This window comes from Oncorhynchus gorbuscha, linkage group LG09 (assembly GCF_021184085.1).
Source record: "Oncorhynchus gorbuscha isolate QuinsamMale2020 ecotype Even-year linkage group LG09, OgorEven_v1.0, whole genome shotgun sequence".
In the NCBI taxonomy this organism is placed as follows: domain Eukaryota; kingdom Metazoa; phylum Chordata; class Actinopteri; order Salmoniformes; family Salmonidae; genus Oncorhynchus; species Oncorhynchus gorbuscha.
In genome coordinates, this window is record NC_060181.1 from 36347366 (window position 1) to 36369803 (window position 22438).

The 22438-nt window shown below is 42.6% G+C and overlaps 2 protein-coding genes across 3 annotated transcripts; one reads left to right on the forward strand and one right to left on the reverse strand.

The window, feature by feature from the left end:
- Window positions 1-174: 174 nt before the first annotated feature.
- Window positions 175-4939, forward strand: LOC124042798 (glycosylated lysosomal membrane protein). Of its 2 annotated transcripts, none has more exons than XM_046360913.1 (6): window positions 175-333; window positions 1716-1991; window positions 2319-2513; window positions 2790-3008; window positions 3690-3955; window positions 4174-4937. In XM_046360913.1, the coding sequence occupies exons 1-6, from the start codon at window positions 226-228 to the stop codon at window positions 4343-4345; spliced, it is 1236 nt and encodes a 411-aa protein (XP_046216869.1). In that variant the 5' UTR covers window positions 175-225; the 3' UTR covers window positions 4346-4937. The 2 variants fall into 2 exon arrangements, with proteins under 2 accessions (XP_046216869.1, XP_046216870.1); XM_046360914.1 differs by having other exon boundaries at window positions 216-313; window positions 4174-4939.
- A 2446-nt stretch (window positions 4940-7385) lies between these two features.
- On the reverse strand, window positions 7386-20502 carry crtc2 (CREB regulated transcription coactivator 2). The gene is made up of 14 exons (XM_046362112.1): window positions 20242-20502; window positions 17640-17741; window positions 17348-17461; window positions 12165-12226; window positions 12004-12072; window positions 11833-11921; window positions 11588-11661; window positions 11396-11445; window positions 11077-11288; window positions 10528-10979; window positions 9520-10419; window positions 8874-8960; window positions 8615-8750; window positions 7386-8138 (listed from the first exon to the last, which is right to left on the reverse strand). Exons 1-14 carry the CDS (start codon window positions 20413-20415, stop codon window positions 7972-7974), a joined length of 2688 nt encoding a protein of 895 aa, XP_046218068.1. The 5' UTR covers window positions 20416-20502; the 3' UTR covers window positions 7386-7971.
- Window positions 20503-22438: the final 1936 nt, after the last annotated feature.

Genomic DNA, 22438 nt, shown 5'->3' on the forward strand with positions numbered 1-22438 from the left:
TTGATGACGCCCATAATGTGTGTAGATGTGATTGATTCTCTCATCTCAGATTCTCTCACAATTTGTGTTAATGATGTAGCCTATGATGAAATATGTTGTTTCATTAATTGCTAAGGTAGCATGACATTTGCTGCATCCTGAAATCGATACTGGCGAGTCAGCTGAAGACCAATCAGCTGATCAAATAAGGAACTATGCACGTGATTCCTCCCCCGAAAAAGAAAGATGGCGGCGGATATTATGTACACAATACACTTTTATGTCTTATTTGTGCTTTTAACGCTTCGATGTTCTTCTAGTTTTATCGGCAATGGTGAGAACTACCGACGGAATGTGAGTTTGATAGTAAATTGTTTATATTTATGTTGTAAAGTAATAAAGTTATATAAAGGTAGCTAACTAACTTCCCAGGGATAGCGTCAGCTGTAGCTAACTAACTTCTGTTTGGATCCAGTTTTCTGTATTTTGACCCGATATACTGCTAGATAGCACGTTAACATATTTTAGCTAGTTGGTGATTTCGAGCATTTTGGATATACACTTTATGTTTGTATTTTGTAGCGCGAGCCATATTGGAATGATGATCAAAAATCAATTAAACTAGCTATCATAATTTATCCATTGTTTCACCCCAGCCATCCATGCAATAACGTAGCGACAGATTACACAATCCCTTGTGGGTGTGATTTTTAAACCAGGGAAATGGTTAAATCAAAGTATGTGGGTGTTTTGTTGGTGTGATTGATAGCGGTGGGCAATTAAAACACAATCTGTTATGGTAGTCTAGGTCCAAATGGCTTCTTAACAGCTTCTACCCCCAGCCATAAATCTGCTGAACGCTCATCAAATGACTACCTGGACTATTTTTTTTTACCATGCTGCTTCTCGCTATTTATTATTCGTCAATTTACCCCTACCTACACGTACAGTACATATTACCTCGACTAACCTGTACCCCCTGTTTATAACCTCGTTTCATTATTTTATCGTTATTCTTTTTTTAAATTGTATTTTATTTAGTAAATAAAAACAGCATTTTTGGTTAAGGGCTTATTAGTAAGAATTTCATTGTAAAGGTTTACACCTTTTGTATTTGGCGCATGTGACGAATAACATTTGATTTAAAGAGCCATAACGGTACCCAAGAGCCCTCAACTGAAGATGCTGAGGTCAAATAGTGCTGAAACATATCTAAACCCTACTCTGTACTGGCAATTTTTTATTTTACTAAGTAAGTCAGTTATGAACAAATTCTTATTTTCAATGACTGCCTAGGAACAATGGGTTAACTGCCTGGTCAGGGGCAGAACGACAGATTTGTACCTTGTCAGCTCGGGGGTTTGAACTTGCAACCTTCCGGTTACTAGTCCAACGCTCTAACCACTAGGCTACCCTGCCATTTTATAATTTTCCCATATCAAATATGAATAAAATATTATTGATTCCACAAATGTATGGATTAAGTGTTGATTATGAACTGTCTCATTAGACTTCCTTGCATAGGTCAGTACTCAGTAGGACTCTGACCATGTCATGACCAGTCACCAGACAATATTTTTGAGGGTTGTTGGCCTGAGGGGGATGCTGTGCAAATCTGTTAATGATGTATCAATCACCTCTGCTTATAATTTCAGTTTGCTTGTAAGAATCTCATTCTGTGTCACTATGGGAAAATGGTAAAATTGACCGTCTCTGTGTGACTTACCTCTTCCCAGTTATCCCTGGAGCTTAACCCTGGTCTAAACTCCTCGCTGACGCCGCTACCCCCTGGTGTTGGCTTGCTCCATGTGCGGGCGCTGGGCAAGAACGACACACTGCACTACCTCCTCTGCAGCCAGGGGGCGCCAGCATTACTACTGGTGCACACAAACTCCACTTCATCCAAGGTGAAGGTAGACTGGCCTGCCTTCTTGGTACAAAATACCACAGGCAGCCTGAAATTGACTCCGGAGAGCAGTGTTCTGTACAGCAACGCACTCGTCTTTACCAGAGTGAGTCATAAATTGATTGTCATCCTGTTCATAAGTATCTGTTGAGGTGATATTCTAAGTGGCTGATACAGGTATCTCATCCAAATGCATAAACCATAAAGATGAGCGAGATGCTAGGTTTTGATCCATAATCCAAGTTATTGAATATTCCAGGTACAAAATTCATGTTCTAGACATTTCTTGTAGATCTTAAATGTTTGGATGGTTGTTATCAATATGGTAATAGCTCTAACAAACACCTAGCTATTAACAAGGGGTTGATTTTAGACTGGGCAAAGCCATAGGTAACTCACTCACGAAACCAACTCATCATTTGTCTCTCGTCAGCTGTGGGAGTACGACGATGTCAACGACACAGCCGTCCCCGAGCACCTACCCCCCTCCAGCTTCTTCCAGCCCTACGAGCTGCAGAACTTCACCTGGGATGACCTGAACAAGACACTTGACCCCATGGCCCACACCGCCCTGCTCTGTGGAAGAGGCGCCAGTGAGAGCTTCAGCAACGGTTCGCTCTGTCTGAAGGTAGGTGGAACTGCATCATCTAAAGCCTGTGTGATGAAATTAGACATTGCCTATCTTCACTAGATTCAGACCTATGCCTGGATCCACTCAACAGATAAAGTGGGACATGGACTCATCTCTACATTAGACCACTTTTAAAGGTCTGAAAATGTCCGGCAAACTTTGATTTTATCACTTAAACTTGGTTCCTGAAGTGAGTATTAATGATCAGTGCGATATGATTTATTTTATTACATGTTATCTAGCCTGTATTCAACTACTATCTTCCTATCCTAGTTCTCAGCCTTTGATGTTGAGGGCCGGGACCAAGGCTGGCCCAGCCTCCTCCACAACGCAAACTCCTCCCAGCTGAGGGTGGTGCTGGACGGTGTGGTCCCGAGGTCCAATCGCTCCCGCTTCTCTCTAGAGCTACAGGTTGTGGGCGGCACCCAGGCCATGAGCAGAGTGGATGTGCTCCAGTCAATAGATGATGAATACACACCCTCCATATTCAAGGTGATGTCTCTGTGTGTTATAGGCATGTAGTTGTACCAAAGATTTGTATAACTTAACTAAGATAGACTACAGCCTGTCGTTTCCTGAGAACAAATGTGGGTAAAACAAGCAATGAGATGGGCAGAGCCAAGCACGAGCTAGCGAGATCGTATTGGCCCGTTCAAGTATACATCTGCATATTTCCGTTAGGGAACACCTACTCTGTGAAGTGCGCATGTGCAATAACTCAATTTACCTTTGTACTCCTTCTAAACAAGGTGATTTTTAAAGACTTTAGCAAAGGGTGAAGTCTACAAATAACAGATTATAGTTTTGGGAACAGAAAACTGTATTGAGAGCAAATGTTTCATCGTTGAGAAAATGTGCATAATGTCAGCCAAAATCCATCCTCTCCCCCTGCCGTCCACTGGGCATCCTCTCACTGCCATATTTGGTAGTGAGTGGAAACGCCAAGCGGATGCTTCATATTTATACATCCGGTGAAATATCGGTCTCATTGTTCCATCTGTGGTTATACTAGAGTAAATGTTACTGAATAACAGTATTTAGATGTTTATATTTCAACACATTTTTTGTGGTTGATAATTTATGGTTGATTTACTGTTCTTTACCTTCGTCTCTCTGTAGACTGTCACTGAAGCTTTCAGATGCTACAGTGTCCTCGTCTTTCCTCTCTTTTAGGTATCTCAGTGGGTGTCCTCTCCAGTCAACTCCACCTCTCCTGTTCTTGGCTATGCCCAATGGAAGCCCGTGGCCTACCGCAGGCCATCGCCTGTCTTTGAGGACGCCACTCCCTGCCGCCACTCAACCCCTGTCCCCGTAGCCCAGCTTCCCCCCTCCGGCCTAGTGCGGGCGTATTTTGGAGGGGAGCGCCAGACCACCGGGCTCAACATGACCTTCAGTATCACTGGAGACCCATTCTACAACACCACCAACTACCTCAGCTGGTAGGTAGCAGTTTACATCCTGTTGGTTCATCCTAGCTATAATAGGTTGCATTTTAGCAACTTTAACTGAATTATACACTAAATTGCAGTTTATAGCCCCTCCATTAACCAACTATCAAGCAGCTGAGGTTGATATCTCACACCATCACCAACTACCTGAAATGATAATGAAACTGTCAGCACTGATAATATTCTTCCTCTTGCTTTTTGTACTTCAGGACTGTGTTGGTGGGGCTGGGCTCTCCTCCTGTGGACTCGTTCTCTCCCCTGGTTCTGGTCATCATGGCGGTGGGGCTGGGCACTCCCATGCTGATCATCCTGCTTGGCGGGGTATGTGTGTGTGTCCGCAAGAACAGGCCCCAACCACAGGTCTATGAGCCAATCAACTGAGGCCAAGCCAGGATATGTGTACTTTTAAGTCCTGCTTTAACCAGTTTCTTGCCAATGAGCAGACACCTCTGGGCCCATTTTATTCCCAAAAGTTAGCTGGATTTAGCCTATCGGATAGGATTAAATGCATAAGAAATAGAATGGATTAATCATTTACTTGAATGGGGACAACTGTTCTGTTACTTATATTTCTATGCATTTAATCCTATCTGATAGGTGAAAAACTGGGCCCTGGTGTCCGGCAGGTGTCACTCATTCATACAAAATTAAAATGAGGTACATGACTGTCTAATATGGCCACCCATTGTTGGCACAACGGGCCAATAAGGCTTTGACAGAAACACATTTTTAACCACTTGCATAATTTAGGAATGGGCTGAATCATCTTGTGGAAGAGAAAGCCCATGAATGAGTTGATTTAGTTGTGCTTGGAAATGCCAAAGGCTCCCTCCCATCTCAAACCTAACATTCCATGTGAGAACATACAGTGCCTTGCGAAAGTATTCGGCCCCCTTGAACTTTGCGACCTTTTGCCACATTTCAGGCTTCAAACATAAAGATATAAAACTGTATTTTTTGTGTGAAAAATCAACAACAAGTGGGACACAATCATGAAGTGGAACGACATTTATTGGATATTTCAAACTTTTTTAAATCAAAAACGAAAAAATGGGGCGTGCAAAATTATTCAGCCCCCTTAAGTTAATACTTTGTAGCGCCACCTTTTGCTGCGATTACAGCTGTAAGTCACTTGGGGTATGTCTCTATCAGTTTTGCACATTGAGAGACTGAATTTTTTCCCATTCCTCCTTGCAAAACAGCTCGAACTCAGTGAGGTTGGATGGAGAGCATTTGTGAACAGCAGTTTTCAGTTCTTTCCACAGATTCTCAATTGGATTTAGGTCTGGACTTTGACTTGGCCATTCTAACACCTGGATATGTTTATTTTTGAACCATTCCATTGTAGATTTTGCTTTATGTTTTGGATCATTGTCTTGTTGGAAGACAAATCTCCGTCCCAGTCTCAGGTCTTTTGCAGACTCCATCAGGTTTTCTTCCAGAATGGTCCTGTATTTGGCTCCATCCATCTTCCCATCAATTTTAACCATCTTCCCTGTCCCTGCTGAAGAAAAGCAGGCCCAAAACATGATGCTGCCACCACCATGTTTGACAGTGGGGATGGTGTGTTCAGGGTGATGAGCTGTGTTGCTTTTACGCCAAACATAACGTTTTGCATTGTTGCCAAAAAGTTCAATTTTGGTTTCATCTGACCAGAGCACCTTCTTCCACATGTTTGGTGTGTCTCCCAGGTTGCTTGTGGCAAACTTTAAACGACACTTTTATGGATATCTTTAAGAAATTGCTTTCTTCTTGCCACTCTTCCATAAAGGCCAGATTTGTGCAATATACGACTGATTGTTGTCCTATGGACAGAGTCTCCCACCTCAGCTGTAGATCTCTGCAGTTCAACCAGAGTGATCATGGGTCTCTTGGCTGCATCTTTGATCAGTCTTCTCCTTGTATGAGCTGAAAGTTTAGAGGGACGGCCAGGTCTTGGTAGATTTGCAGTGGTCTGATACTCCTTCCATTTCAATATTATCGCTTGCACAGTGCTCCTTGGGATGTTTAAAGCTTGGGAAATCTTTTTGTATCCATATCCGGCTTTAAACGTCTTCACAACAGTATCTCGGACCTGCCTGGTGTGTTCCTTGTTCTTCATGATGGTCTCTGCACTTTTAACGGACCTCTGAGACTATCACAGTGCAGGTGCATTTATACGGAGACTTAAATACAATCTTCCTGTGTGTAATCATCATCATTAGTCATTTAGGTCAACATTGGATCATTCAGAGATCCTCACTGAACTTCTGGAGAGAGTTTGCTGCACTGAAAGTAAAGGGGCTGAATAATTTTGCACGCCCAATTTTTCAGTTTTTGATTTGTTAAAAAAGGTTTGAAATATCCAATAAATGTCGTTCCACTTCATGATTGTGTCCCACTTGTTGTTGATTTTTCACAAAAAAAATACAGTTTTATATCTTTATGTTTGAAGCCTGAAATGTGGCAAAAGGTCGCAAAGTTCAAGGGGGCCGAATACTTTCGCAAGGCACTGTATTTATCCAGAAAATTGTGAAAAGGCTAGTTACTGTAGTTAAGGATGTTTTTTTCATTGTAAAACTCAAACAGCGTACACTGTCCCTCCAGTTCTGTGTAAAACAGTATATTATTGTTGCATGATGACATGTTACACTGAAGTGGTCCATGTTTGGCACTGCCTATCTAGATATACTGACCTGACATGGGTCCTAACTAATAATGGACTCAAGCATATATCTGATGACAGAAGAAGAGCTACAAAGGAGTAGGGGCTTTTTTTTCTCTTCGTAACACTGATCTGAGGTCAGTTTGTACTGTAATGATTTAGGAATTGGTCAAACTAAAATAATCCAAGATCTGCACCTGAAGGAGACTCATACCTGGAGCAGTGAAAGGAAAATAAATCTCAAGAGAAGAAGCTTAAAGAAACAAGATTTGTTGCTTTCTTTCCCAACCCCTTGGATGTTAGTTATTGGTTGGGGTAAGGGGGAAGCCTAGTTAGGGTCCATGTGCTACACCCAAAGTGAACTGAAATGCAATGTTTGATTTAATCTCAATGAAGTTAGAAATCGGTATGGGATTACAAAATATTTGATAATATTGTAATTAATGTTACTACTTTTAAGGCCGTGTTGATTATAGTTCTCCTTTGGAATTAATTTAAAACAAGCTTCAAAGTCATATTCAGGTTGTAATCACAGTACAAGAGAATAAATGTCCTTGATTATTTACCTGTATTTGTCTATTAGGCAACAATGTGTTACCTTAATTTTATGACTAAATGCTAAATTTAATGCAAAAACAACAGTACCTGAAATATTATTATGCAAGCATCTAATACACAGGTCACATTCATTTGTATTTTGAGGAAATGCTCCCTTTCAATAGTAATGTAATGGTCTGTCCATAATTATCTTTTTCTTAAAGAAATGTACTGGCAAGCTATTTCCTGCTCTCATTTATTTCTCTTTTAAAACAATGGTACACAATGTCATAAGATGTTTAAAAAAGGACATGTAAATAACTGGTTTCTTGGCCACATTAAATACAAAGTTTAAGATGTGTTTAAAAAAAAAACTTTCCATCACTACTAGAGGGTGAAAAGACACCATTCATATTAGAATGTACATCATTGTATTACAAAAATCCATATCAATACAAATATATTTTTTTTACATATCTAATCTCATTATTGAACTACATTTAAACTAAGGTGCAGGGGATGCCAGCTCTTGGGGTGCATTTTTCCATTGCAGGCAAGCATTAAATGACAACTAAGAAAAAGTGCAGTCAGCTAACGAGTCATGTGAGGCAGTCGATGTATAGTTACATGCTTGTTAAATCCCATGACCTGGCCAATCACATGAGGATGATGTAAGATAACATTAATGTCCAATCAAATTATGTCCAGCAGTGAAAGATCCCGGGACTACAACTGACATTGCTGCCATCAGACCATACCAAGACAGCCATCTTAGTTGAAAGTAGTGTTCCTGGATACATTCAACTACCCCGGTCACCTAAGTAGGTTAGAGCAGTGTCCTTTCAGTGTCCTCGACCATGTCTCCATCTGCCAGTATGTTAAGCTCCTCCAGGTCTAGCGGATCGATCTGAAGGGGGTTATGCAGGGTGAAGTCGTCTGCATCAAATCCCAGCATGGGCAGAACACCAGATAAATCCTCATAGGCTGCTTTGTCTGTTAAGTGGGAAACAAAGACAAAGAGGATAAGAGCGAAAGAGTGAGGCTGGGATTCAATCCGATTGCGGGTTATAGGCATTGTGACTTAAAGTCAACGCTCCCGTTCACAGTAAACGCTGCATATGACAGCTCAATCAGAAATAGCTTTTAAAAGCCGCCATCGGATTGAATCCTTTTAAAAAATATATAGAGACAAGATAAGCTTTAAAAAGGTTACAATTGCGGTGCAACTTGTTTTTTTTCAATTACCAGGTCTAACATTTCAGGGATTATTTACTTATGGTGTAGTTTCATCCAGACAGTAAGTCCATTAGTTGGTATTGAATAACCAACCAATGGACATACAATTGTCTGGATGAAACGACAGCGACCTGTGTAAGTCGAAAATAAGGTAATACTTCCCCAAAAACAATATCTCTAACTGCTGCAAGCAATTAAAAAAAGTGCAAGAGGGGGGAGAGAGTGGGCCCTACCTGTCATAAAGTCTGCACTGGTTTGGTTCTGGCAGTGGAGGGACATCTGAGGACCTTGGTTCCCGCAGTAAACCCCTCCATCTTTCCCCTCCACAGCCTGAGGCCCAGAATCTCCCCAGAGAGGCTCCTTACTGAGCTGGACAACCAGACAAGATTAGAGAATTAGATTGAAACTATGCACAGTGAGTGAATCAACAGGTCAAATGGAGTTGTCCTTTCAATACTGTTAGATTATTTACAGTTTTAAGTCTTAGACTACCTGCTGGGAGAGTGCCTGAGTCTGGCGTGGTGTGAGGTGTAGGCCCATGTAGGACTCCTGCTGTAAATGGTTCAGTATGAAAGTGTCCTGAGAGAGCAGAAAAGGAAGTAAGTACCATTAATAGGGCTGCACAATTGATCGAATTCCCATTGAAATATGGACATGTGCAACATCCATATCGCATTACAATATTTTGAAACGCATCTCAGTCGCGTGTAATGTCCTTTTAATAGTTTACTCGGTTTTTCTTTCTCCTCTTACGGCTGCTTCCCACACACACAAGAAACCCACCCCGTCACTCAAGCAGCACAGTTCCTCTTCTCTCTTAGATTCACTATACAGATGTAGGATCTTCATTTGAGACCGTTTGCTACAGCAGGAAAATAATCCAGTTCACCCAAGTGTTGATCGATATCGCATGTCAAATCACAGTATTTGATTGATTTATTTTTTCATCGTTATTGGATAATTTTTTTTGCCCATAGCGTGCAGCCCTATATTACCATATCTTTCTGACAGACCAAACATAAAATGGCCTCTTATTGATCCTAAACATTGCCTAAACTGTACACACTGACACTATCCAAACTAAACTCAAACTAGTGAAAATAGACACACAATATGCAACAGATGGGGATATTCTCACATTGTAGAGGCCTGGATTGTTGTCCATTAAGGAGTTAATCTGTGAGAAGATTTTGGTCGACTCAATCTGGTCCTTCTGACTTTGCACCTTCTGATGTGCCCAGCTCCTTCCCTGGGCTTGGGTCTGATGCTTACGAGTCATCGTTGGTACTTTTTGTGGGTTTGGCATGTTCTGCCCATTCAAGTCAAGGTTCTGAGCTGGCGGGTATGCACACTGGAGATTCCACTGTTGCTCATGCTGCTGTTGCTGGTAGCCATTTGTCTGCTGCTGCTGTTGGTAGAGTTGAACCTGCTGGAGCTGATGTTGCTGCAGTAGCAGCTCATCTTGTCGACGTACTCGGTTTTGCTGAGGTTGTCTTTGGTATGCTTGTTGTTGATCATGTTGCTGATGTGGGTACTGCTGGTGTGGGTGTTGCTGGTATTGTTGCCTTTGCTTCTCTAGCTGGTTCTGTGGAAGGTTTTGGTACACTTGTTTCTGTTGTTTTTGCTGTTGTCTTTGATGCTGTTCCTCTTGTGATTGATGTAGGTGTTGTTGCTGTGGGTTCTCACAATGGTTTGACCCTCTTTGATATTGCTGTTTTATGTCCAGGTCCTGACTTTCTGTCTGGACATGCTGGATCTGGCATTGATATAGTTGATTTGGGTGCTGGTACTGTTGTCGATGGTGATATTGCAGTTGTTGGAGGTTGTGTGTCTGTGGGAGCTGTAGCTGTGGGTGTTGTTGATGCCTGGATTTCTCTTGGTGTGGTGGTGTTTTTTTCGGTTCCTGGCTGGGTTGCTGCTGCCCCTCTGTCAGAGAATGCTGCTGAGCTGCTGGAGTACCTTCGTGTTGAGGTTGGCAGTGAGGATACCCTGGTGGCCTTGGCTCCTGTGGTAATTGGTTGGTGTTCAGGAGAACTCCCTTGGAATTGAAATAAGAGCAATACATCAAACAATGTCTTAATATGGAGTTCTATGAAACCATCTTATTAACAAAAACATCACTTCAATTCCAGTTTGTTTGATATACCTGAGTTATAGAAGATAACTTTGGAGACCCAACAGGTGAAAACTGTTTAGATTGGAGCCAGCGAGACTCTCCACCAGTGGGAACAACCAGTGGGCTGAGGGGAGTCCGCCTTCTTAACGAAGGCACCTGCGTCTGGCTAATTGGACGTGGGGAGCAGGATAGGGAAGAGGAGGAGCAAGAGCGAGATCCGCCAATCCCACTGCTGTAGCTACAGTGGCTAGTTGCGGATTGCATGGATAGGCCGCTTAGGGAAGAGCTGCTGAAGAAGGACTGGAGGGATTGGTTGCTAGGGGATGACTGCAGAGAAGAGTTGCTGAGTGACAAGTTCAAGGAGGTGGAGTTTAGAGAGCTGGAAAGGGAGTGGCTGCGCAGAGAGGCTTGAATATTTGGGTTGCTGTGGGAGGACTGGAGCAATGGGTTACTGTACGAGCCTTGGAGAGACAACGACAAACCTGAGAACACAAGGAAAGAAATGGACACAATCACCATATGAACCTACCTAAACCGACACCAACATACACTAAAAACGTAGCACACAGACAAACACACCTGGCATGGGAAATTCATCATCTCTGGCTTCAAGGTGAGCGGGAGTTCCAGGTAGGTGGCCAGTGCTACAGGCAGTGGGTTTGTGTGAGTCCCCACCTACTGGCTGTGGGGAGGGGAGGTGCAGGCTGGAGAGATCGGGCAAGGAGCCACTTGCATTGAGAGCGGAAGGGACATTGAGAGCCCTGAACTGCTGATCTGGCGAGGACAGGATGCTGGAGAAACCGCAAGAGAGAAGGATAGGAGAAAGGGAGGTGGTTCAGTCAGGGCACAGGGTTTGCCTTTCTTTTAGACAATATTCATTTGGAAAAGCAGAACATACTTTATACCAGGGACTTTATGCGATTTGACTCCAGTGGGAAGTGCAGGAAGCTAAGATGAGACAAACAATTAGCAAGGATGCATCAATGAGAAAAATAGTCTTCCATCTGCTAGAGCACATTGTGCAATACTGAACCCATTCGTATAGGAAATATGAAGCATTGTGGATGGTTACATTGGCAAGAATTAATACCTTTTTGGTATTCCTTAATGGCTTTTCCTCTTCAATGACATTCTCCTCAATTAGAGGCACTGGATATGGAAAACCTGAGGTGACTGGAGAGGAAACCATCAGGTGCAAAAATCTAATAGATTAATACATGATATAGGAAAGAACTCACTTTCAAGAGGCAGTTGCAAGAATTACCAAAGGAATAATACTGAAACACTGAACACAATACAATGACTAAATCAATACAACTGGCATTGTGGACTTACCATTGTGCCTGTTCTGTGAGATTAAAGGCTGCTGGTCCCCTGCGTGGGTGTTCCTCACACTGGTGTGCAGGGCCGAGTCTGAGTTGGTTCTGGGGAGGAGAGCACACATTTCAGAGGGGAAAGCAAGAGTGTAGAAGAACAGTAGAGAAACACGATGGGTACGTTGCTCACCTATTAAGTGCTGTTAAGGGAGGGTGCATCAAGTGGCTTTTGTCCACTGGAGAGCTGATAGACCAGTTCCTTTTTGGGTGACAGAATCAGTCGAAATATGTATTAGGATGTTTATTATTAAGTCTACAAAATGTATCATTTTGGATTGCGCCGACCCTTACCTTCTCAAGCTGGGTTCAAGTTGTGGAGACGGGTGAACTGAGCGGTAGGGAGAGTTGTCAATCTGTGAGGGAGTGTTAAGGCTATACAGAGTGCCCTTGGAAAACCTAGGCACAGGCCGACTGTTGGCAAACAATGGTACACAAAGTTGACGGGGCATTTCTTCTACAGTGTGTACATGATTAATCCCCTCTATCTGCTACTTAAGTGGATCAACAGTTAAAAGGGCTCCCGAGTGGTGCAGCAGTCTAAGGCACTGCATCACTACAGTCCCTGGGTCGAATCCAGGCTGAATCACATCTGGCCGTGATTGGAAGTCCCATAGGGCGGTGCACAATTGGCCCAGCGTCGCAAGGGTAAGCAGTCATTGTAAATAAGAATTTGTTCTCAACTGACTTGCCTAGTTAAATAAAGGTTTAATTTTAAAAAGGTCCAATGCATCTATTTTTACCTCAATATCAAATAATTTCTGGGTAACATACCTTACTAAGATTGTTTTCAATTTAAATGGTCAGAAAGTAACAAAAATAGCTTCTTGGCAAACAGACATTTTTCAAGCAAAAATTCTAATAGGACTGTCTAGGAATGGTTTGAGTGGTGAGGGGAAACCTGAAAACTAGCTGTTATTGGCAGAGAGGTTTGGAACACTCTTTCTTATTGGTTAATTAAGTCATTTACTGCTTGGTGACGTCACCAGGCAGCCAAAACTCCATCCCACTAAAACTGCCTGAAATATCAGCATGTCTTTTCTAACTCTTACACTAACGCCATTATTTATTTATTTCACTGTATCATTTCAATTTATAAATTCAGCAAAAGAAACGTCCCTTTTTCAGGACCCTGTCTTTCAAAGATAATTCGTAAAAATCCAAATAACTTCACAGATCTACATTGTAAAGGGTTTAAACAGTTTCCCATGCTTATTCAATGAACCATAAACAATTAATGAACATGCACCTGTGGAACGGTCATTAAGACACTAACAGCTTGCAGATGGTTGGCAATTAAGGTCACAGTTATGAAAACTTAGGACACTAAAGAGGCCTTTCTACTGACTCTGAAAAACATCAAAAGAAAGATGCCCAGGGACCCAGCTCATGTGCGTAAACGTACCTTAAGCATGCTGGAAGGAGGCATGAGGACTGCCAGGGCAATAAATTGCAATGTCCGTACTGTAAGACGCCTAAGACAGCACTACAGGGAGACGGGACGGGCAGCTGATCGTCCTTGCAGTGCAAGACCACGTGTAACAACACCTGCACAGGATCGGTACATCCAAACATCACACCTGCAGGACAGGTACAGGATGGCAACAACAACTGCCCGAGTTACACCAGGAATGCACAATCCCTCCATCAGTGCTCAGACTGTCCGTAGGCTGAGAGAGGCTGGACTGAGGGCTTGTAGGCCTGTTGTAAGGCAGGTCCTCAACAGACATCACCGGCAACAACGTTGCCTATGGGCACAAACCCACAGTCGCTGGACCAGACAGGACTGGCAGAAAGTGCTCTTCACTGACGAGTCTCGGTTGTCTCACCAGGGGCGATGGTTGGATTCGCGTTTATCGTCGAAGGAATGAGCATTAAACAGAGGTCTGTACTCTGGAGCAGGATCGATTTGGAGGTGGAGGGTCCGTCATGGTCTGGGGCAGTGTGTCACAGCATCATCGGACTGAGCTTGTCGTCATTGCAGGCAATCTCAACGCTGTACGTTACAGGGAAGACATCTTCCTCCCTCATGTGGTACCCTTCCTGCAGGCTCATCCTGACATGACCCTCCAGCATGACAATGCCACCAGCCATACTGCTCGTTCTGTGTGTGATTTCTTGCAAGACAGGAATGACAGTGTTCTGCCATGGCCAGCGAAGAGCCCGGATCTCAATCCCATTGAGCAGATCTGGGACCTGTTGGATCGGAGGGTGAGGGCTAGGTCCATTCCCCCCAGAGATGTCCGTGAACTTGCAGGTGCCTTGGTGGAAGAGTGGGATAACGTCTCACAGCGAGAACTGGCAAATCTGGTGCAGTCCATGAGGAGGAGATGCACTGTAGTACTTAATGCAGCTGCTGGCCACACCAGATACTGACCGTTACTTTTGATTTTGACACCCACTTTGTTCAGGGACACATTATTCAATTTCTGTTAGTCACGTCTGTGAAACTTGTTCAGTTTATGTCTCAGTTGTTAAATCTTGTTATGTTCATACAAATATTTACATTAAATTAGCTAAAAATAAACTCAATTGACAGTGAGGACATATATATATAAACTCAGCAAAAAAAGAAACATCCTCTCACTGTCAACTGTGTTTATTAAAAATATAAATATTTAATACATTTTAGAATAAGGCTGTACTTGTATTTATTATGGATCCCCATTAGCTGCTGCCAAAGCAACAGCTACTCTTCCTGGGATCAAGCAAAATGAAGGCAGTTTATACCATTTTAAAACATTACAACACTTTCACAGATTTCACAACACACTGTGATCCTTCAGGCCCCTACTCCACCACTACCACATATCTACAGTACTACAACCATGTGTATGTTATAGTGTGTGTGTGTGTGTGTGTTTGTGTGTGTGTGTGCGCCAATGTTTGTGTTGCTTCACAGTCCCCGCTGTTGCATAAGGTGTTTGTTTAAAAAAATCTAATTTTACTGCTTGCATCAGTTACTTGATGTGGAATAGAGTCCCATGTTGTCATGGCTCTATGTAGTACTGTGTGCCTCCCATAGTCTGTTCTGGACTGTGAAGAGACCTCTTGTGGCATGTGGGGTATGCATGGGTGTCCGAGCTGTGTACCAGTAGTTTAGACAGACAGCTCGGTGCATTCAACATGCACCTCTCATAAAAAGTAGTGATGAAGTCAATCTCTCCTCCACTTTCAGCCAGGAGAGATTGACATACATATTATTAATAATTGCTCTCGGTGTCCATCCTAGGGCCAGCCGTGCTGCCCTGTTCTGAGCCAATTGCAATTTTCCAAAGTCCTTCTTTGTGGCACCTGACCACACGACTAAACAGTAGTCCAGGTGCGACAAAACTAGGGCCTGTAGAACCTGCCTTGTTGATAGTGTTGTTAAGGTAGAGCATCGCTTTATTATAGACAGACTTCCTAATCTTAGCTACTACTGCATCAATATGTTTTGACCATGACAGTTTACAATCTAATGTTACTCCAAGCATATTAGTCATCAAAACTTGCTCAATTTATATTATTTATTACAAGGATTAGTCAAGGTTTAGGGTTTAGAGAGTTTTGTTCTAAATACAATGCTTTTAGTTTTTAAAATATTTAGGGCTAACTTATTCCTTGCCACCCACTCTGAAACTAACTGCAGCTCTATGTTGAGTGTTGCAGTCATTTCAGTCGCTGTAGTAGCTGGCGTGTGTAGTGTTGAGTCATCTGCATACATAGAAACTCTGGCTTTACTCAAAGTCAGTGGCATGTCGTTAGTACAATTGAAAAAAGCAAGGGGCCTAAACAGTTACCCTCTGGAATTCCTGATTCTAACTGGATTATCTTTGATAGGCTTCCATTAAAGAACACCCTCTATGTTCTGTTAGACAAGTAACTCTTTATCCACATTATAGCAGGGGGTGTAAAGCCATAACACATACATTTTTCCAGCAGCAGACTATGATCATCTACAAGTCCATGCTAGGTAAAGCTCCGCCTTATTTCAGTTCACTGGTCACGATGGCAACACCCACCCGCAGCACGCGCTCCAGCAGGTGTATCTCACTGATCATCCCTAAAGCCAACACCTCATTTGGCCGCCTTTCGTTCCAGTACTCTGCTGCCTGTGACTGGAACGAATTGCAAAAATCACTGAAGTTGGAGACTTTTATCTCCCTCACCAACTTCAAACATCTGCTCTCTGAGCAGCTAACCGATCGCTGCAGCTGTACATAGTCTATTGGTAAATAGCCCACCCATTTTTACCTACCTCATCCCCATACTGTTTATTTATTTACTTTTCTGCTCTTTTGCACACCAATATCTCTACCTGTACATGACCATCTGATCATTTATCCCTCCAGTGTTAATCTGCAAAATTGTAATTATTCGCCTACCTCCTCATGCCTTTTGCACACAATGTATATAGACTCTCTTTTTTTCTACTGTGTTATTGACTTGTTAATTGTTTACTCCATGTGTAACTCTGTGTTGTCTGTTCACACTGCTATGCTTCATCTTGGCCAGGTCACAGTTGCAAATGAGAACTTGTTCTCAACTAGCCTATCTGGTTAAATAAAGGTGAAATAAAAATAAAAAATAAAATCAATCATGTCAAAAGCTATATTGAATTCTAACAAGACAGCCCCCACAATCATTTTATCATCAATTCCTCTCAGCCAATCATCAGTCAGTGTAAGTGATGTGCTTGTTGAGTGTCCTTCCCTATAAGCATGCTGAAATTCTGTTGTCAATTTGTTTACTGTAAAATATCATTGTATCTGATCAAACACCATTTTTTCCAGAAGTGTACTAAGGGTTGGTAACAGGCTGATTGGTTGGCTATTTGAGTCAGTAAAGGGGGCTTTACTATTATATTCTTGGGTAGTGGAATTGCTTTATCTTCCCTCCAGGCCTGGGGGCACATGGTCTCTAGTAGGCTTAAATTGAAGATGTGGCAAATACGAGTGTTAATAACGTAACAAAATGTGGAAAAAGTGAAGGGGTCTGAATACTTAGCGAATGCAGTATACGGGGAAATCACTTTTTTGACTGCACTGGGCCTTTAACCTTAGACAGTAGTATGGCATTTGACCCTGCACGCTTTTACCAACAATAGTTGTTTGGTCATCTTGCCATATAGACAATAGGAAGTAGGCTACTGTAGATGTAAAGCAATAGTTCAACACATTATTGCAATATTGTGGTGAATTATTGCTTTACATCCACTGTTATGGTCATCCTCCATGCACGTCAGATATCTGGGGAGCATGGGAGGAAAACCATCATTTTTGTGTGCTTACTATACTACAGTTGCAAATGGCTAACTTTAGCATTTACCATTAGAAACCCTTTCCCTAAAAGCATCTGTTTCTGCTTTAGCCCCCCCATGTATTAACTTTAAGGCATGGGAGCCACGAAGCAATACAGACGTTTCACTAGCAGTGACCTCACTTCACTTTAAGGGACCCACCACTGGCTGCCCTTTGACTGACCATAAAGGATACATGTTTCCTGTTTGGCCTGACCGGAAAACTAAGCCGCCCCTCTCCTTGTGCCCACTCTGCCATTGGGTGAAGTCTTGAGGGGCAGCCATTGTCTGGACGACAGGGGAGCTGACCCTAACAGAGTCAGACAGATCAACAGTTCATTTGACTTTCAGTAGCCTGCATCATATAACCATTGCTATAGCCGGTATGTAATTAGGCTTATAAATGTAAATATAGTTTTTAGTAGGTAACTGTAGTTATAAGTAGTATGTAATGTAGTCATAAGTAAAATGTAAGTAATACATCTAACCTGTACATCTGAAATGCTTCTCCCAATCTGGTTGACATTGGGAAGAGAGCCTCCATAATAGGTGCCCAGGCTTCTGGCCTGCCGCGCTCTCTGGACCTGAATCTGAGACCCGGAAAGAGTGGGGAGATAAAGGAGTGAATAAAGATGACAACTACTTTAATTTAGTTGATTATCAGAAGAAGAAGAAAATTGCACTTACAGTTAGTTCTATAATAGTCTCAATGGTATAATGGAATTACTGGTGAATGTAAACCTCAGACAAAGTATATTCCGTATATAGTGACACTATAAGAGTGAATCAAGGCGACTGTCGGCTCGATCTCGGAAAGAATACCCTCTGACTGCCAACCCTTGGTATGAACATGGGAATCAGATACTGCAGGAGAAAGACCCTTGCATACTTTAAAAGCCCATGTGCAATAAACCATGAGTATAGCTGGGTACCATCTCCTACAGCCACTGTATTTTAAGGAAAGTGTTGCATGGTGGTTCGGTAACATGACTTGAGAGCCTTTGAATTCGGGTATTAATGATATGAAAAGTGTGGGCTATGTAAGAGGTCAAAGAGCTACCATAGTGCCATGAGGTCTTGGCTCCTCAGTTTCAGAGCATAGGGCTGCACCTCATTTCACGTGACACCAGAGACTTAATCAATAGGATACTGCATTGTGTTCACAACATTGAAAATTGCATCTCAATGTAGCCGAGCTATAAGAAGGACGGTGCGCTCTATAATGCAGAATAGGGAAACTCGAACTTGTGCACTTTACACATACTGTATCTCTATCATGTTTCAAACATATTTATTATACCCCTGTAGGGTTGACCCCCATTTAGTCGACTGGTCGATTGTTTGGTCGATAGGCTGTTGGTCAATTGAGACTTCTTTAGTCGAGGAGTAACAACAACAAGAATTATTATAATTGCATGGTGTACAAGACAACTGCTTGATTTGCGCCTGTCTGAGTGGACTAATCCATTGTGGAGGACATGGGGATGGCACAGTCCATCAATAAGACATGCTACTGTAATTCTATATGGTTATACAAGAACAATGGTGCAACACTAATGCAAATATCAGTTTAGAACAAATGCACTTTCTCCCACGTTGCATAGTGGTCACTGTCTGCAGTTCTGAGACATCAGTGCGCTGTTTTTCTCAACCATGTTGCTATGTGCATAATAGCAAAGTTAACCAGCATATTGGTGTTGAGAACACCATCGAGCTGTAGGCCAAAGAGCACATCCTGTTAAGTCTTAATACCATAGCTTACTTAGGCCTAATACAATAACTCTTCTCCCCCCCGTCAGGGACAGCCCTACACCCCTGGCAAAAAGCTCGAGTCGAATACACAGAAGGCAATTACATTCCAAAACGATAAAGTATCATATTTGTCACTTCTTAATACACTCACTGCACTGTGAGGTTGTAGTACTCCAACTGTGTAGTGGGACACGACACTCTCATAAAAATAGAATCGTATTTATATTTCCTATGGGCACAATAACAAATCAGGGCAACCCCTAGCCTAATAGACACCCCCATAAATAGCAACGTGGGGGCATATCCCATAAGTGTTAACATATTCACATTACCAGTGGTGGAAAAAGTACCCAATTGTCATACTTGAGTAAAGGTAAAGATACCTTAATAGAAAATGACTCAAGTAAAAGTGAAATTCTCCCAGTAAAATACTACTTGAGTAAAAATCTAAAAGTATTTGGTTTTAAATATACTTAAGTATCAAAAGTAAAAGTACAAGTATAAATCATTTCAAATTCCTTATATTAAGCAAACCATACCTCATCGTGTTCTTGCATTTTTTGTTTGTTTACAGATATCCACGGGCACTCTCCTATACTTACACATCATTTACACACAAAGCATGTATTTAGTGAGTCAGTCAGATCAGAGGCAGCAGGGATGACCAGGATGTACTCTTTTTAAGTGTGGGAATTAGACCATTTTTCTGTCCTGCTAAGCATTCAAAATGTAACAACTACTTTTGGGTGTCAGGGAAAATGTATGGAGTAAAAAGTACATCATTTTCTTTAGGAATGTAGTGAAGTAAAAGTTGTAAAAAATATAAATAATAAAGTAAAGTACAGATACCCCAAAAAACGACTTAAGTAGTACTTGCAAGTATGTCTACTTAAGTACTTTACACCACTGCATATTACGCAGGCTACCCAAAGAGTGCAATTTGTAATTCTAGCCTTGCAGGTTATGGGCAGCCTTGCACTCCATGCATCTGTATGGCAAATCAACAGGTGTGATAAGCATAAATGGTGTATAAATCAATATAACGCACATATTATGTTTAAAGGTTATATTAAGTAAGAGTGTTTTGAAGTTAAATTATATCGACACTTTGGACTAAACAGATTTGTCAACCGGCGTATTTGCAGTGAAAGTCTCTATAGTGCAAAATTAAACGCGATGCTTGGTATGGCCTGGAATTGATTGCGCCTCTGAAAAGTGAAAACAAAGTGCTCTGACTGTCGGGTGGTCAACATCACTGACGTTTGAATATTTTTGACAGCTTTATGGCGTCTCCTGTTTTATCAACACGAAGTTCGTAGGCCTGTCCTCTTGACTCACCCTGGTGGAAGTGATGTCCATCATAACCTCCTGGAAGGCTGCGGTGTCCTCAGCTTGTCGCTGGGTGAGGAGTGCTATCTTCTCGCTAAACTTTCGCGGATTGCAGGACCCATTACTAGATCCTGACCTCTGGCCAGCCCCGCAGCACCCATTTCCTGTGCCTGCAAGAAACATAACTGACCACAACTAGAGTACAGTTAACGAGACACAAGCCCCCGGAGAGAACAAGTTGCAACCCGTGACGGACCACTTTATGCACGTCGTTTCGAAAGGCATTGTGGGATATGGTGTTCTTTAATCGAAGAGTGACAAGTGTAAATAACTAAATTAAACTACAAGCCCATGCTTCATTTTTTTCATCACAGACAAAAACAACTTGGTGAATGTGGGATGTGAAGTTTTGGGTCCCATTACATTGTGACGAATTTGTAATTACATTTATTTTTTATTTTTTAAAGTAACCTTTATTTAACTAGGCAAGTCAGTTAAGAACAAATTGTTCTTTACAATGACGGCCTACACCTGCCAAATCTGGACGACAGCCAATTGTGCGCCACCCTATGAAACTCCCAATCACAGCCGGTTGTGATTCAGCCTGGAATCGAACCAGGGTCTGTAGCGATGCCTCTAGCACTGAGATGCATTGCCTTTGACTGCTGTGCCACTCGGGAGCCCATTTTTGTAGTGCATGTTTGCAGTCTCTCACAGATTGGCATTTCTAAAACAAATTAACTATGGCTAATGTATTAATGGTTTATAAACCAGTCAAAAGTTTGGACACTCCTACTCATTCAAGTTTTTTTTTTCTTGTACTATTTTTTCCATTGTAGAATAATAGTAAATACATCAAAACTATGAAATAACACATACGGAATCATGTAGTAACCAAAAAAGTATTATATCAAAAATACACTGCTCAAAAAAATAAAGGGAACACTAAAATAACACATCCTAGATCTGAATTAATGAAATATTCTTATTAAATACTTTTTTCTTTACATAGTTGAATGTGCTGACAACAAAATCACACAAAAATGATCAATGGAAATCATATTGATCAACCCATGGAGGTCTGGATTTGGAGTCACACTCAAAATTAAAGTGGAAAACCACACTACAGGCTGATCCAACTTTGATGTAATGTCCTTAAAACAAGTCAAAATGAGGCTCAGTAGTGTGTGTGGCCTCCACGTGCCTGTATGACCTCCCTACAACGCCTGGGCATGCTCCTGATGAGGTGGCGAATGGTCTCCTGAAGGATCTCCTCCCAGACCTGGACTAAAGCATCCGCCAACTCCTGGACAGTCTGTGGTGCAATGTGGCGTTGGTGGATGGAGCGAGACATGATATCCCAGATGTGCTCCATTGGATTCAGGTTTGGGGAACGGGCGGGCCAGTCCATAGCATCGATGCCTTCCTCTTGCAGGAACTGCTGACACGCTCCAGCCACATGAGGTCTAGCATTGTCTTGCATTAGGAGGAACCCAGGGCCAACCGCACCAGCATATGGTCTCACAAGGGGTCTGAGGATCTCATCTCGGTACCTAATGGCAGTCAGGCTACCTCTGGCGAGCACATGGAGGGTTGTGCGGCCCCCCAAAGAAATGCCACCCCACACCATGACTAACCCACCGCTAAACCGGTCATGCTGGAGGATGTTGCAGGCAGCAGAATGTTCTCCACGGCGTCTCCAGACTCTGTCACATCTGTCACGTGCTCAGTGTGAACCTGCTTTCATCTGTGAAGAGCACAGCGCGCCAGTGGCGAATTTTCCAATCTTGGTGTTCTCTGGCAAATGCCAAACGTCCTGCACGGTGTTGGGCTGTAAGCACAACCCCAACCTGTGGATGTCGGGCCCTCATACCACCCTCATGGAGTCTGTTTCTGACCGTTTGAGCAGTCACATGCACATTTGTGGCCTGCTGGATGTCATTTTGCAGGGCTCTGGCATTGCTCCTCCTGCTCCTCCTTGCACAAAGGCGGAGGTAGCGGTCCTGCTGCTGGGTTGTTGCCCTCCTACGGCCTCCTCCACGTTTCCTGATATACTGGCCTGTCTCCTGGTAGCGCCTCCATGCTCTGGACACTACGCTGACAGACACAGCAAACCTTCTTGCCACAGCTCGCATTGATGTTCCATCCTGGATGAGCTGCACTACCTGAGCCACTTGTGTGCGTTGTAGACTCTGTCTCATGCTAC

Coding starts and splice junctions, on each gene's coding strand:
- LOC124042798 (XM_046360913.1), top strand. CDS start 226: ATGGCGGCGGATATTATGTACACAATACACTTTTATGTCTTATTTGTG. Junction 334..1,715: donor GTGAGAACTACCGACGGAAT/GTGAGTTTGATA, acceptor ACCTCTTCCCAG/TTATCCCTGGAGCTTAACCC. Junction 3,009..3,689: donor ACACACCCTCCATATTCAAG/GTGATGTCTCTG, acceptor CCTCTCTTTTAG/GTATCTCAGTGGGTGTCCTC.
- crtc2 (XM_046362112.1), bottom strand. CDS start 20,415: ATGTTTCTTGCAGGCACAGGAAATGGGTGCTGCGGGGCTGGCCAGAGG. Junction 12,073..12,164: donor CTTGAACCCAGCTTGAGAAG/GTAAGGGTCGGC, acceptor TCACCCAAAAAG/GAACTGGTCTATCAGCTCTC. Junction 11,446..11,587: donor CATTAAGGAATACCAAAAAG/GTATTAATTCTT, acceptor GTCTCATCTTAG/CTTCCTGCACTTCCCACTGG.